The following is a 15,794-nucleotide window of genomic DNA, read 5'->3' as shown; positions in this document are numbered from 1 at the left end:
ACAGAATACAGTCAGGCGTGAGCGAGAGTAGACAAAAGAGCTCCCTGGAGTTGGTTCACCTCCTCTGCGGCGGATTATCCAACATTCCCGCATAATCTCTTTTTTTTTTTTAACCACAAGTGCGCAAAATCTGGAATTGATTTCACTTCTTTATCTTTCTTTACTGTTATTTTTTGTTTGTTTGTTTACTCCTGGGAGGTAATTCTTTATTACATTGGACCTGTGGATCTTACCGACCCTCGCATTGATATTTCTTTTTGAAATAGCCAAATTGAGCTGTTGTGGGAGCGCACGGTGATGACCCGTCTCTGACATGCAGCGTCCGTCCAGGTGAGTTTGGACACGGTGAGCGGCGGTGTGCTTGTTGCTTTTATTATCTTAACAATTGGGATACTTCATACGCAAATAAAACGCAGTTTCGCCGCGTCGCGTCTCCCGGCATGTGCGCAGCCACGCCGCAAACCACCGCACTTATAGCTGTGCATTGTTTATTGATATCATCAATAAACAATGCACATATATCATAAGTATCCACTAGTGTTCACTTTTTAATGGCATGATCAATCAGTGTAAGTCACTAAAAAAGATGGATCCGTGCGTAATTTAAATAAAACCTCCGAATTACTCATTATTATTGTGATTCCGAGTTTTAAAGCCTAATTTCCCTGTTGAAATTGTTCGTCTTTTATCCGAGTTTGGATGAATTTCAAAGTGCGCTTTGCAGCGATCCTCGCACTTCGCCGCCGGTGTATTTGACACCGCGGCCAATGTGGCGCTTCAGGTGAGAGCGGATCGTGTATCTCCCGGGAGGAAAAGTTGTGTTTGCTGTAAATCACAACATGTGATTTGTCTTACTGTCGAAGTTGCAGAGGACAACCTGCGTTTTATTTGACTGAATAGACTTTACAGCTTCCCGAATAGAAAAACAACCTAATCTTTGAGTGAATGACACATTTTATTAAACTAAATGCTGAGATATTTTTCATAAACTAATCGCCTTGTTGTGATCGAGGTCACGGAGTTCATTCGTGTTGTTAGATGTCAGTTTAATAGTTGGGGGGGGGGGGGGGGGGGGGGGGGGATTTACGACTCCGAAGTTATTCCACTTGTTATAAACACTTACTGTAATGAGCAATTACCGCGCAGTAAAGGACAATCTCGTCTTCATCGCGGAGACCCTAGAGATGTAAACGTGCACGCTGCCCTGCGGGAGGCGCACGCGCACCACTTGGTTATGAAGGCGAAAGCTACAAATATAGAATACAATCCAAGAGGCACGCATCTTCCAAGTGACAGCTGCTGAACTATTTTAATACTTTTCTTAAAGTGAAACCCTATCGAACTGCTGCGTCTCGTTTTCACGTGACGGGGAATCTGTCCTGCTGTGTCCCACTTAGACACAGAAATCTATAAACTCAGTGCGGGGAAAGTTAAGTCTGCCGGATTTTGTGAAACACTTAACACCGCGACACCTCAACAGAAGCAGTGTTTTGTTTATTTTGGCATCAGCGTTGCGCGTTTCCTTTCTTTCGCTCCTGCTGCTTTTCCGTCCTGGCGCGGCGGCTGCCCGCCTCCCTGTGTGTCGTTTGTCATTTTTGCATGTCTCTTTTCACGACACGGGGAAAGCTGCTGCAGTGGACTGTCATCGCATCCACTTCTCTCGCGGTTGTTGTCCTTGTGCGTAAAAATGCGTAAAAATCAAACACGGTGATGAATACAAGCCACTAAAGTAGCGTGAACTTGAATTTGTCTCCAAGAAGACGCTTCGCACAGACTTTTATGATGTTTTGGCACCGGGTCGAGTAATTACCGCTGGGAATCCGTGCGCTGGGGAAGCTGTACTTTAGTCTGGACAAACAGGAAGCGCAGCGACAAAGTTTGGTTTTGATGATTAAAATGCAAACGTGTTCCGAGTTTGACTTTCCATGCAATCATTTCGGTTAAATAAAGCATACTCATACAATTTTACCGGACTTAAGTTCATGAAATCCAAAATATTTAAATGTGCCAGATAAAAACGAGGTCATTGCAGTGACAATACGCGACTCACCGACTGTTTGTGTGTGACGCAGTTAAACTTACTCCAGTCGCTTCCTACGTGCCGGATTATGTTTTTTCCTATAAATCAAACGCAAATCTGCAGCACTCAGCAATTTCTGTCAAACAATGGAGACGCACCAGGCGGCCAGCTTGGACAGGAAACCCGGGCTGCCGCCTCAACAGGAACACATTGAGCGCACATAAACTCCTCCACTATCGCCACATCTCTGGATATAGGTCACTGGGTGAACCAAACTGAGATGAAATTGCATCTTTTAAATGGCAGTTATTGGCACAGGTTTGATAAAATAAAGTTGATCAATGTGAAACGATGTAAATCCCAAAACTTGTAATGAAAATTAGAAGCCGGGTCTTGACGCAGCGTTGGGTACCGCACGTGCGCCTCAGAGAGATGAAAGCCCGAGCTGACGGTGCCGCTCTGTTCATCCAACAGACGACAGAACCCGTCCGATCATGGCTCGTCCGCAGTGAAGGAGACAGAGGGCAGCGAAAGAGATCCACAACCCGTTGGTGCCGCTGGAGCGTCCGCGCAAACGTCCCGTACAAACAACGGCGGCAAACCCGTCTCCACCGGAGGCGGAGGAGGAGGAGAAGGAGGAGGAGGAGGAGGAGAAGAGCCAGCCTCGCGGCCGTGGTGCAGCAACACCCATGCCATCCTAAACGTGCATCAGAAGAGATCAAAATTGCACTCCTCCCGTCGCGCCTCCAGTGGATATATCTCCGACTACGACTCTCTGCCGAGCTCCCCGCGCTCCCCGACGCTCTTCACGGCTGACAAGGCCACGCAGACCCCGAGTCTCACCGGACAGGTGATGACACACGCCCTGCAGAGCATAGCGCAGGCGGAGGAGCAGGCGCAGGGCGGAGGACCCGGGACGCACCAGCAGCACGGTGAGCACATGCAGCCACTTTGCATACACAACCGGGTGGTTACGCACGGGTGCTTTGCGTGCAGAACAAGCAGGTGGAAAACGTTTCAAATACTTTATCCGGTGATACATTAACAGTACTGATAAAGTGTGCAAACAAATCAATGAAAGACTTACCTTTGCATCAGGAAATAATGACTTTATATGTTCATTTCATGTAGGCTGCTAATCTGAGACTGCATATGTAGTGCAAAGATAAGGATTGATTTCAATACTCCCGTCCAATTTAAGGTACCAGGAACTGATTATCAGCACAGAGTTCATCACAACTTAAACTCATACATATCTTCAGTCACACCAAAATTGGAGACACCAGTTAACTTAAAATTGTGGGAGTCCGACCAGAATACACAGAGAAACAGGGAGAGCTCCAAGATATGCTCACTGTGTGGCAAGAGGCAAGTGGCTAACCACTCCACCACCAGGCACCCCTTCCTAATCATGATGCCAGCAAAAACATCCCCTCTGCTAGTTTCCATCATTGAGGAGTGACGGTTTCAAGTAGTTCTCACACTTAAGTCTCCAGACTGAATGAATGCACACAAACAGAATTAATGCTTTTAAAGTAATGTGGCTGTGTTGTGTGAGAGTTATTGCCCTGACTCAGCCAATACAAGCTACTCTGGATGTTTTCACTATGAAACTGGGCTGCTGCTGCTGCTGCTGCTGCTGCTGCTGCTGCTGCTGCTGCTGCTGCTTCTGCTGTGTGGGCGTGCAGGAAAACATGAAACCAGATAGGAGTCTAACACAATCTCCCTGAAGCTCCCGTTATCAAAGAATGGTGTGTTTGGGCTGGAGGTGTTGTTGAGTGTTAATAATAGTAAAAACTGAACAAAACACACCGCGGATGTTGTTTGGGTTGTTGTTGGTTTTTTTGCCCCCTCTTTTTTTCTCCCTTCACATAGTTCTCACTACTACTGTTTATTCTGAAGTGGCAGCTATTCACCCAGATGAGTAAGATGTTATCATGCTTGTTTTCACATTATTTATGTGACTAACACTTCTGCACATTGCTGCATCAACCACTGGAAGGAAGTCCAGCCAATTCAGCCAAAAATCTGAAACAAACTCTTTTTCTCTGATCTATTTCTGTAGATTTTCTTTCTTTTTTTCTTATCGATTACTCCACTTCCCTGTTGAGTAACTTTTATCATTCCTGTCAAAAGTGTCACGGGATGAATTAAAACATTACATGCGAAAAACCCTGTTAACAACGCAGTATTGATGAAATGGAGTAGAAATGATCACTTTTGGTGAAAAATCGAGACAATCTCACAGCCATCGATCAACTTCTAGAGGTAAAGACAATTGTGTGATGTGTGGTTATAGTTCTGCATCTCGTACTATGTCATTACAGGGCTGAACTCGGGGGTTTGTGGGACTTATTAGATTTGATGGTGTTGGATCGTGTCCTTCAGGTCACAGCTTAAGAAATCCTGCTGAGTCAAGTTAACAGGAAGGAAGGCCTGTGTTGACTTCCTCTTGACTTCTGGCTACACCAATCGGAGCCAAGAATCACTGTTGTGTGTGTGTGTGTGTGTGTGTGTGTGTGTGTGTGTGTGTGTAGTTGCAGGTGGGAAAAAAAGGAGAAGAACCTAATTTTGTGTTTACAATTAAGTTTTGAAGTTTATCCCCCAAAATGGTTGGCAGATAAATCTTGTAAAAGGTTATATTAGTTAACTGAAAGTGCTTTGTGAAGTCATCGTATTTGAAAAACAGGAGTCCCTAATCACAAGCTCACAGCTGAAAAATTGTAGAAAGAAAGAAATCCCTTTATTTATCACGTGTACACAACAGAGCAATGAGATCTGCCCTTTGCATTTAACCCATTCAGCGGTAGGCAGGTGGGACATGCAGAAAACTTCACTTTATATTCTTGGAATCTGCTGCAATTTCAAGGATTTGAACGGACAATCTTCCATTTACTAGATAGTTTCACTATCTCCTTTAATTGATTGCAATAAATCATGCAAATTCAAAAAAGTTATGACATTTTTTTTCCCGCAGAAGCACACATTGTTCCACATTGGGTTTTTAAAAATTTGAAGCAGAAAATGAGTTTTCAGTTTTATTACAAGTGATTGCATGAGTATTTTTTGAGAGGAAGTAGCATTAAAACAGACTTGTTGGCCGTGGCTCTACCCATAAAAGTCATATAAAGGCCCCGATGACCTCAACAATCACACAAAAGAATTGGTTGTGACATCTTGCAGCAACTGAGTCGCTCCATTAATCTGCTTCTTCTTGTGCAAACTGAAAGGCAAACTGACAAATTAAAACACGATGAGTTGAAGTTGTGGTGAAGAAGAAGCCGGGCCGTGGAGAGAAGGCCTCTGTTTCTCGGTTTCAGGACCAGCTGGAGAGATTATATCGCTGGGTTGGTATGGCTGTGGTTGCCCCAGAGAAGTTGGGGCGGGGGGGGGGGGGGCTGTTTGTAGTACACAAGGATGTTTGGGCTTCTCTAATCTCCAAATTGCCACCATAAGTGGATTTAAAGTGAGTTCAGGTGGTTTGAAATGGAGGTTCAGTTTAACACCCCACACATTAACCACTATAAACTGCTTTTACGCCTTTAGTGCCCAGGCCACAAATCAGTTTAAAGCCATGATACAAACTCTGTGACCTGACCTTTGACCCCAGATGAATTCCAAAGACTGGTTTTCACATTTCATGGCACAGCAAATTAAATCTGAGTTCAACATCACCTTTATCTATATCTATATCTATGTCTATATCTATATCTATGTATGTAATGATGTAATGATTTTTAATAACCTGGGCCACACTTTTGACAATTCGAGTTGTTTTTAAATGTGCTATATAAATATACTTTGATTTGAAGTGAAAACGTTCCCAAAACTGCTTTTTATTGCAGCACTTCAAGTGATTTTGGCCTCGATTAACAAGTACACCAACTAACCATGAAATCTTAGAAAAGCATTTATTTATGGACGTTTTATTGAAACAGTATTTTGTGTTTGGGAAACCTCATGAATGCAAATACATGAAGTATATGAGTTTAGTTTGACGTGTCTGCCTCTGGATTTTGACTCATGCCGAGTTGTCATGTTGCAGGTCTGTGACACAAGCGATGTGTGTTGTTTTATTATTATGTTATTACATATTCTCTTGTGTTGTAAGCGATTTGAACTGCAGATTTAAAAAGAATGAACGATTTTACAGTTGAACCTAAATCATTTAAACATGTAACTCCATCACTGACTTGTACTAACATGTTATTGGAACACAAATTCAGCTTCCTCCTTGAAACACGGGGTCTCGGACATAAGTGAACTAAGTTAGCGGCTGACGTTTCAGTGGAGGCTTCGGGTTTGTTACGATCTCGAGCTGCTCCCACCAAACAACCCTCAATCAAGTGACATCTCATGAGACAATGGGTCAGGTTTCACTCAGGCCTCTCAGAGACCACAATGGGTGTTATATAACCATATGTTACACAAATATCCATGACTGATTGAGTAACTTAAGAGTCCAGCCATACGTGGGCGTTTCAAGTAGTCCTTTTTTTTTAGGTTGCATGTTCTCTCAATCCAATGCCTTTTGTTTTTCACCCACTGTTGGTTGGCTACACTCGAGCCCCCTGCAACCCTGTTCTGGATGAAGTGGCTATTTAACTGGGATGAATGTCAGCTGAGAAGCTCGAGAAGATAGCTGCTGTTCTGCCACTTTACACGTTACAGCAAGCGTTAAGTGCTCAGTGCATGCTTGATGATGGAGCCACTAAAGTGTTTTCTGGGGTTTCATCAGCTCTTGTAGCCTGAGTCCGTATTTTTTATTTTTGGGTTTTTCCTGTTTATTTTTAATACAGAACAACAGGAAAGTGTTTCACCTCCAGCAACTGTGACCTAAAATAGTGCTCCAGTGGGCTTCTTAACCTCAGCACTTCTTAAAGAATAAACACTCTTTCTTTCGGCTGCGACGCTGTCGGCTAAAGTTGCCTATCCTGTTGCTCGGTAACAAACTAAACTGTGCCACGAGGTGGAAATCTGGCAGCCAGAACAACAACTAGCATGGTAAATCCCCTCTCAGTGTTTGGCAAGACGGGCTTCAAAGAACATCCACTATCTAATAATACAGTTTTCAGGTGCAGTAACACAGAGCGGTGCATGTTACCACTCTGTGGGTATTTTCAAATCCGACCCTGTCAACTCTCTGCCTTCAACCACAAACAAAGTTGTGTTTTTGTGAGTGAAATAGTCATCGCAGGAAAACATCCGTAAGTCTCGGCACAGTGTAAGCTCTAAATGAAGGGCTCGGCTTTTTATAATAGCAGTGATTAACCTCACTGATTGCCTTGTGTCTCTTTTATTCTGTTCCACTGAACGCAGACAGACAAGATAGGAGTCAAAACAGACCAACACACACGTGCGTGTGTGTGTACGTGTGCGTGTGTGTGTGTGTGTGTCTGTCATTCATTAAGTGCAGCAATGGTGTGTGTGTGTTTGTGTGTCCCAGTCAAAATAGGCCAGCAGGCCTTTTGTATCATGCAGACAGAAACTCTTTGCTCTATCTCACTGATTGAGATGCAGAGGGGAGATAAAGACACACACACACACACACACACACACACACACACACACACACACACACACACACACACACACACACACACACACACACACACACACACACACACACACACACACACATTCAATGTGTCTTCACCTCAAAAATACATTAGTTTTCCTCATGGGTTGATGAGCGAGTGTGTATTCAGGTTGATATCGACCCAGTAGGGTAAAAAAAACAAAACACAAACACTATAACATGTCATACATTGTCCCGAATGTAACAAAAAAAAACTGTCTCAGGTTAGGTTTCAGGATTTGTTATCTGTTGGACAGCATGATGGAGGTTTAAGGAGCTTCATTTTATTGTCCCGTCGCTGATGTTTATCTCCTTCTTCCTCCTGCTGCAGCAGAAACATCTCACTCCCAGTGGCATTACATTTCCCCAACTTCACATTACTTCACATTACTTCACATTACTTTGATGCACTTTTTTTCCCTCTGTTTAATTATGATCAAACCCCGGGGCTGCTTGCACAAAGATAGATTCTGCCTGAGGTTATTATCCAACAAATACACTGTGGACTTGAATCCATGCCGTACAGAGCAGTTTGAATTGATTCATTATGTATATGAGATAAACTCCCAATTCTTTTGAGCCAGGATGTGACTGTTTCCCAACCACAAACGGTGTCAGGTGACAACTCATGCGGCAGGTTCTCATCATTATGTCACCCACTTACACAATGAAAACTGTGTATATGATCATGTAATGTACCACCACCTGTTTTCTTTGAGGTCATTTTCAAAAAGCCACCGCTCTTATGGAAATAACCCATGTGCATGTCCGTGACCCTGCATTCAACTTCCTCTATATCTTAAGTGTCCATTATTTTACATGCAAAATGGAAAAAAAGAGAGAGAGAGAGAAAATCAGAAGAAGCCAACTACCACGTCGCACAAAGCAAATTTAAATGTGACAAAAATCCAGATGTTGTGCGCAGTAGCATCATTGCAGGCCGATTGCTGTATCGATCTCCTCGATATCAGAGGATATGAGAAACATGAGGTCTGGGTTTCATAACGCCGTGCGTGACTCATAAGCGAGGATCCATATTAGGCCAGAGCCTTTCATAGTCATACTATAGTTCAGACTGAAAATTCAACAGATTAACCACGAGAGCACACACTCACAGACACACACTGACATGTACAGTGTTTGCTCTTGCAATCAGCTGGTAGTCAGCAACTTCTGTCACGATTATGTCACACTTTGTTTTTTAAACAGTCATTCCTTAAATATTTCTGCCCTCGAGCAAACGTTCACAATTCAACCATGAGCATGACTTTGTAGTTTTTGCTGTTTTTCTCCACTGTTACTTTGAATAATTGGTGTGCTTTGCATCACTTGTGTGGATTGTTGTTCTCTCATTGTGACTTTTTATAAGAATGAAAAGACCCGTGAATCCGATGGTTTTTTGGGGGGATTTGTCTTCTGGGTTTTTGGTGATCTGTCGATGTGTTTTTAGCCGACAATGCATCCAGTGTTCAGCTCTAATGCACATGAAAGTGTGAGCCGAGTGAATAGAACACAGGTGACGGTTTGCTTTTGTCACATGTATTCATTGTTTGCCTTAACGTCTCAGTTGAATATCTTTTTTTGTGGTCTACAAAGTAGGTTTCAAAAACAGCTGAGGTTAACATGAATGTTCCAGAAATATATGCAGCATTTTATGTGGTTTTACTTCACATTAACAGTCATAAGCTGAATTTCGAGCAGCTCAGATTTCAATGCGTTTAACTTTAAAACCACATCTGCACAGAAAGCGGCACGTCCTGGTTTAATGGATCAGCAATATGATGTGCTACAGATCGTAGGTGTTCATCTGATCATGCTCACCAGGTCGATGTGTTGTTCATTTCCTTTTCGTTGCAGGGCACGCTCCAAACCCTCCTAGCACGCGGCGGGGAAACGGAGCGGCGGACATGCAGGCGCAGCAACTGGGACGAGAGCTTCGGCTTATTGGGGACGACTTCAATCGACTTCTGTTGTTCAGGGTCAGTGACACTCAACAGGCTGTGTGTGGATGAGTTTTCATTGGTTTTACGGGACTGTTATCTCATTTTAAAGTGCATTCACATCTCTTAGTGCAGATTAATATGTATGGATGTTGCTCGTTCACGTCTACTTTTGGTGCTTCAGTCCAATTGCATGTTTCCATGACGACATGGGAAGCATGTTAATATGGCTAGGTATGGTTGAGTCCATGCAAAGTCTCGATCAGGCATGAAGAATCACAGTGTGCGTGCATGTGAGTGAAAGTACAGCTACTAATGTCAGTGCATTTAATCGTCCAGCCTTGTTCGAGGGCTTTTATCCTGACTAACCAGATATCATTACGAGTGACATGGTGGTGGATTTCACTTCAGTCTGAATGAATGAATCATAATGTGTTCATGTCCTTTGGTGGCCCTTGTACAACAATACCAGCTTCACCAGAGAAATCAGTAGTGAGGTGTGATACCACTAACCCCCTTTCTGCTTCTGCACTATGTAAAAAAAAGCCTAATTTGTGAAGTTAACCCAAAATGTATGTGGTGAGTAGAAGGAATTGTAAGTATTAGCTATTAAAACGACAGGAGGTCTCGTGACTGCGTCAGCCGTCGCTTTGCATCGTTACACATCTTGCACCGTCGCATCCATATCAGCATCACAGATCACACATGCAAGAAGAATTACTGCAGTCATGCAAACTATCGACTTTGATGAGAAAACACACATTTACTCATAAATGAAAACTACACTGTAAGACATGAGAATTAAAAAACAAATCATCTTTAGGACCACTCATCCCCATTTTAATCAGAAAAGAAAGTCTAAAGCTGCAGAAAATTAAGATGCCACTTTAACCACTGTTGTTTATGAACACTAAAAAAACATGAAAAAGAAAAAAGGATGGAGCAAAAGATGGTTTTATTTAGCCTGGAGGAGAGAAGGCGGGAGCTCTTTACACTCGGCAAAGCTTTTCTACAGATTCCACCAAGTGAAAAGAAACAAAAACAAAACTTAGTGGTACAAATTAGGATTTTAACTGTGGTGACAAAGTGAATCTGGTTGATCGTATATTTGCTCGGCCTTTTAAGCAACCATTTAACTGCCTGTTACTGGTGGGGGTGGTGATATTTCAATATTTTCTTCACTTCTATCGCTGTTTCGAACCTTTTTGTCCCCCTTGTATGCTCGTCAAATCCTGAATGAAGAGTGAGTCATCCAGCTTTGGTTCCCTCTATGTAAAATTGCCGTCAGACTTTTCACTAAAGAGACGGGCTGTGAAGTTATTTAGCCGCAGTAAGACTTTATTTCCTTTCGGCTTTTTTTTTTTAAATTTTTTTTTTTAATCCTTGGCAACATTTCTGCATGTTGCATCATCCTCGCTTTATTTACTCCTCTATCAAAGAGCTGACTGGAGCTTTGGGAAGGCGGAGAGGAAGAGGGGAGGAAATATGTGCTAGTTTGAATTCGCTTTAATCACAGCAGACAAACGGGCTGGAAAAGACGTGAAGAAAAGGCATGACGGGGGTATTAGGGCCCAGTGAAGAGTGTAAAACGCTCTCTCGCTGTCAGGAACCTGACTATAAGCAGTTCAGTGCATCAGAAATGTGCTCCTCCGTTTTATGCACACAGACAGAAAGGTAAACCAGAGCCCTTTTTGTTTTTAAATTGTCTTTGTTGCAGATGCATCTTTTCCCCACAGGCCTTCAATTGTGTTTGGAATGTTTGAGAAATTCTGTCAGGGTGCATTTGTAAAAACATGCATAATACAACAGCTTTGGAGAAGTTTTGTTTTGGAGACGTTCCACTTTATTTTCCACCTGAAGGCATCACTAAAATTGGCTTTATGTTAAAATTCTAGTTATTTTCTAGAGTAATTGTTTGATTTTTGCAAATATATACAATTTTTTATCAGGTATACTCTGCACCACAACAAAGAAAAGCTTTTAAGCTGAAATTTTAAAGGTTATCATGGAACTATTTTACCAGTTGGGCCCTTTCAAGATGCCATTGGCCTGTACGAGACCTAAAATATGTGTTGTTGACTGGTCTGAAATATCTTTTAGGATATTACTGAAGCAACACTAACATGCTCATGCTACAGCTTTTCTTTCAAATCATGCACAAGACCTTCATCTTTGACGTCGTTGGAGAAAATGCAGTTTTACCAAAGCTTTACACCCGGTGCTGTATAGCTGTGCCACTGTCACAGTATTGTAATTGGAACAATCTACTTCCTCATTGTGGTTATTTCTTGAATAAACATTGGCTGTCACTCACAATTTAGCATCAATCTCGCACTGATCATGTGTCAAGTTTCTCCACAAGGTTTTAGAACACCTTTCTTGGCGTGTGAATGTGTGCACCGCTCAATGAGACGCTTTAAAAATAAGCTGTATAAGTAAAAACTTCTTGAAAATTCTTCCCATTTCAACAATGACAGATATCGTACCATATCATGACTTATGGGGACTGACTTCCCTCTTGCTTTCAGAGATAAGCATTAGAAAAAAAACTGAAGCATTTTTAAGAGTTTAGAAATAGTTGTTTTCGACGTACCAGGGAATTCAATGCCTAACTGGAAGTTGAGCCGCTGCACTCGTGTGCTTTGACCAAACATGTTGCCGGCATGAAGGTTTTACTAAGCTAGATACAGGAGGCTTACTAGATCACAGCATTACTACCCGGTGCACTGACATCAGAGGGAATTTTATTCATTCCTTATGTGAAAAAACAAAAAAACAAAAAAACCCTCTCACGAGGAGGATTTAATACGTGATAAGAGTCATACATGGCGAGGCTCCTACAGGAGTGATTCAGAGGAGATCACAGCGAGACCGGATCAGAAGGAAACGACTTGAGTCTGTGACTCAGTGCCTTGTCACAGACAGAAAGAGAAATAAAACTGGATTTGTGCGTCTCTGTGGCAAACTTTCTGCAAACATGGTTGCAGCATTAGTCAAAAATGTGCTTGTTTTTTTTTTTTATTCCTGCTGAACAATAAGGAGGCAGAGAAAAGAGGAACACAGAGACTTGTTCCCTGTTCTCGAGGCCAGGTGTGTGTGTGTGTGTGTGTGCGTGTGTGTGCGTGCGTGTCGCTGTGAAAGAGTGCACAGCAGCACGTGGCCTCAGAACCGCAGCAACGAGACATTATCAGGGTTTTTTTTTTAGCTCTTAATCGAGAATCTAATCAAATGTGTGTGAGGCACACAGAGGACTAAATACATGAATGAATGAATTTTAATCCCAATATTCTCATACGATGAACATCAGTGCACCTTACAGGGCATTAAAAACACAACTGCTCCCAGCAGAAATATTCTATTTTGTAAACACAGGTGACTAAAATGAGTTATTAACAATTACATTATATGTTGTGATATATTATAGTGAGGGTTGAATGTCACTAAAGTGAACTGGAAATATATATTCTACATTCCATTTATTTAAACAAATTTGAAAACACTTTTTAGAGTAATTTCATTAAAAAAGGGGTAAGAATTAAGAAAAACGACCCGACGTGTCATCTCTTCCATGTTTGTTTCTAATTGCATCATGACCGTGAACTGAACGGTTCAGGATTCTGAATCAGTTCTGCTTGGAAGTGGTGAACCAAACTACATGGGTCACTTCACCACGAAGCACCCAGCTATGACCAGAAGCCCTAAAGCCAGGTCTGACTGTTGTGGCTGTGGACTTGAGCCGTCGTATCGCCTTTCTGTGAAACTCCTGCTCCGGCTGAATCACGCTGAATGATTCATCATCCAACTCTCATCTGGTGAGCTGAAATCCTCAAGAGACTCTGAGTGAAAGGAAATTTCAAGTAGTTTTCAAGAATGCTAAAAGTTCATTAACAAGGCCCACAACGTGGTGGGTGAATCATATCTGGCTCTGTACAGTTTGGAAAGATTGAAATCTTCTGCAGATGTGCAATTTTTTTATCAAGTTTACTACCTTCTGAATCGTGGCTATAGGAACCGTGAGTTTGAATGCAGGAAACCTTTAACTTTGGAAATGTACAACATTTTTTCTCTTTTTTTTTTTTTTTTTAACTTCACGGGAAGCTTCAGACTTTTGCTTTCCTTTTCCTTCTCAGTGACGTCACAGTTTTCATTTACAGTTAGAAACCCCACCTTGGAAATTGATGCACAATTGAGTCATTCGCTGACTATGACAACAGGTAGTTATGTAAATGCACTATAAGATATGAAAAAACAGAGCAACGAGACAATTTCAGAATAGAGGAAACGTGCTTGTCAGAAAGCTGAATTAGCCCAGAATGTGTTTTTATGCACAGTTTAATGTTTAAATATTCATACATTGAAATGACGTATTGTTAGGACATTTGTTTCCTCCCTGGCTGCTGCTTCTAACTTCACTAGATCGCGGACATTTCTTGCTTTAATCTCTCAAAAATTAACATTTGGATGACATTCATGTTCATGAAATTGTTTGTAAAAATGTACCTAAAAGAAAAGCAAAGAGCAAATCATTGCAAGGCAATAAAATAGAGGCTGTTTTAATGAGCCTCATAACAGTTAAACACCAGAGATGCAATTTATTGAGAACTTTTATGAGGCTCTACAATGATTTGGAGGTACACTGTCAGAATATTACCAGAACTGTTAACTTGGCAAATGTCGAGGGAAACACTGTTTCACTGAATTACCTAATGGCTAAGAGTGAAGTTGCATCACTTCAGGCTGTAAATGCCTTAAAATGATTCACATCACCAAAAAAAAATAAATAATAAAAATACGTTGATGTTTCCTCTTGATTCACTTCATTTTATTGCTCAAAGGTTTACCAAAGCACATGTGAAGAATCCTCTTATACACAATTTATTCTTGATCGCTCAAACATGTTGGAGAGTCAGTGTGATATTGAGTAATTATTTGTTTTTCCATCTCTCTCTCTCTCTCTCTCTCTCTCTCTCTCTCTCTCTCTCTCTCTCTCTCTCTCTCTCTCTCTCTCTCTCTCTCTGTTAAACATTCATGATAATGTGTGCTTGTTTGTTATAAAACATCTGTGTGTGCATGTGTGTGTGTGTGTGTGTTGTTTACAAATTCACATTCTCTCACAAACAGCAAGTCTTTATAAAGTTAGACTAAGTTTAGGATTAGTGCTATGATTAGGTAATTAGTTATTTTTTGTGATTGAGGAAATTAATTCATAAAAAGCCAGTGTGTCTGTTCAAGCATGTGTCTTCCTGTTCTCTATACTTGTGGGGACATTGGGAGATTGTTAAGATTCTCATGAGGAAAATCAATGTTTATTTAAAGAAATGAGAGCATGCTTTGAGGTTAAAGTAAGGTAAAGGGTTAGGTTTCTCACTGTTCTACCTGAATTTAACGCTCAGTCTGCAGGAAATAAATGTAACGCAATGCAACGTCCTCAGAAAACCCGAAAACGCAGCCGTGTGTGTGTGTGTGTGTGTGTGTGTGTGTGTGTGTGTGTGTGTGTGTGCGGCAGGACGACCCAGTGTCCGTGACAGCGCAGATTCATTATGTCTCCAACCTGTGGTTAAAGAACTCTCAGGGAGCAGAGCACAGGGTCTAATTATCCCGCCAAACCACACACACACACACACACACACACACACACACACACACACACACACACACACACACACACACACACACACACACACCAGCAGACAACTGCACAAACTGCAGCGCACACGCTGTCATCTTTCAAGCTTTTTGTCCTGAATACAGAAATAACTCAAGAGGAGCGTCGTCGAGCTGCTTGTAGTTTTGTTTGTGTGACTCCGAGTGTCTCTTGTCCTCTTTTGTTTTCACCGCCTAACTCAGACCGAGGTGTCGCTACCTTGTGGCCTTCACATGTTAGCACTGATTTGTTGGGTTGTTGGCGTGTTTAAAGCCATGTTTGTTAGATGTCAGCGTTGGAGACGAGGGCTTTATCTGTCATTTAAGTGTATACAGTAGATCTGCAGAGAACTGTAACAGGAGGAACTTTGATGCTCTTGTTCAAAGTCACCGAGACACCATTCACAGAGTGAGGGAAGTAATTTTAGCATCTGTACAGTTTTGTTTTTCCTTTATGACGGCTGCACAAATGAAACTGCTGTGCACCTTTTAAGCTTTGCTCATAAAACATCACCAAGATTTTCTCGTTTTAGTGTTTCAGGGTAGATTGATCATAGATTTGGTGGTATGCATGAAGACTGTACTTAGAAATTCAACAAATACAGATTGTGCA

The 15,794-nt window shown here is 41.9% G+C and overlaps 1 protein-coding gene across 1 annotated transcript; it reads left to right on the top strand.

Annotated features, from left to right (window-relative positions):
- Positions 1–10,450, top strand: LOC308121090 (uncharacterized protein). Its single transcript, XM_080482158.1, has 3 exons — positions 1–330; positions 2,495–2,952; positions 9,456–10,450. Exons 1-3 carry the CDS (start codon positions 314–316, stop codon positions 9,608–9,610), a joined length of 630 nt encoding a protein of 209 aa, XP_080338284.1. The 5' UTR covers positions 1–313; the 3' UTR covers positions 9,611–10,450.
- The last annotated feature ends 5,344 nt before the right edge of the window (positions 10,451–15,794 follow it).

Source organism: Lipophrys pholis (assembly GCF_963383615.2).
Source record: "Lipophrys pholis genome assembly, chromosome: 15".
In the NCBI taxonomy this organism is placed as follows: Eukaryota; Metazoa; Chordata; class Actinopteri; order Blenniiformes; family Blenniidae; genus Lipophrys; species Lipophrys pholis.
The sequence above is the reverse complement of the archived record's forward strand: the minus strand, read 5'-3'. Positions and strand labels throughout refer to the sequence as shown.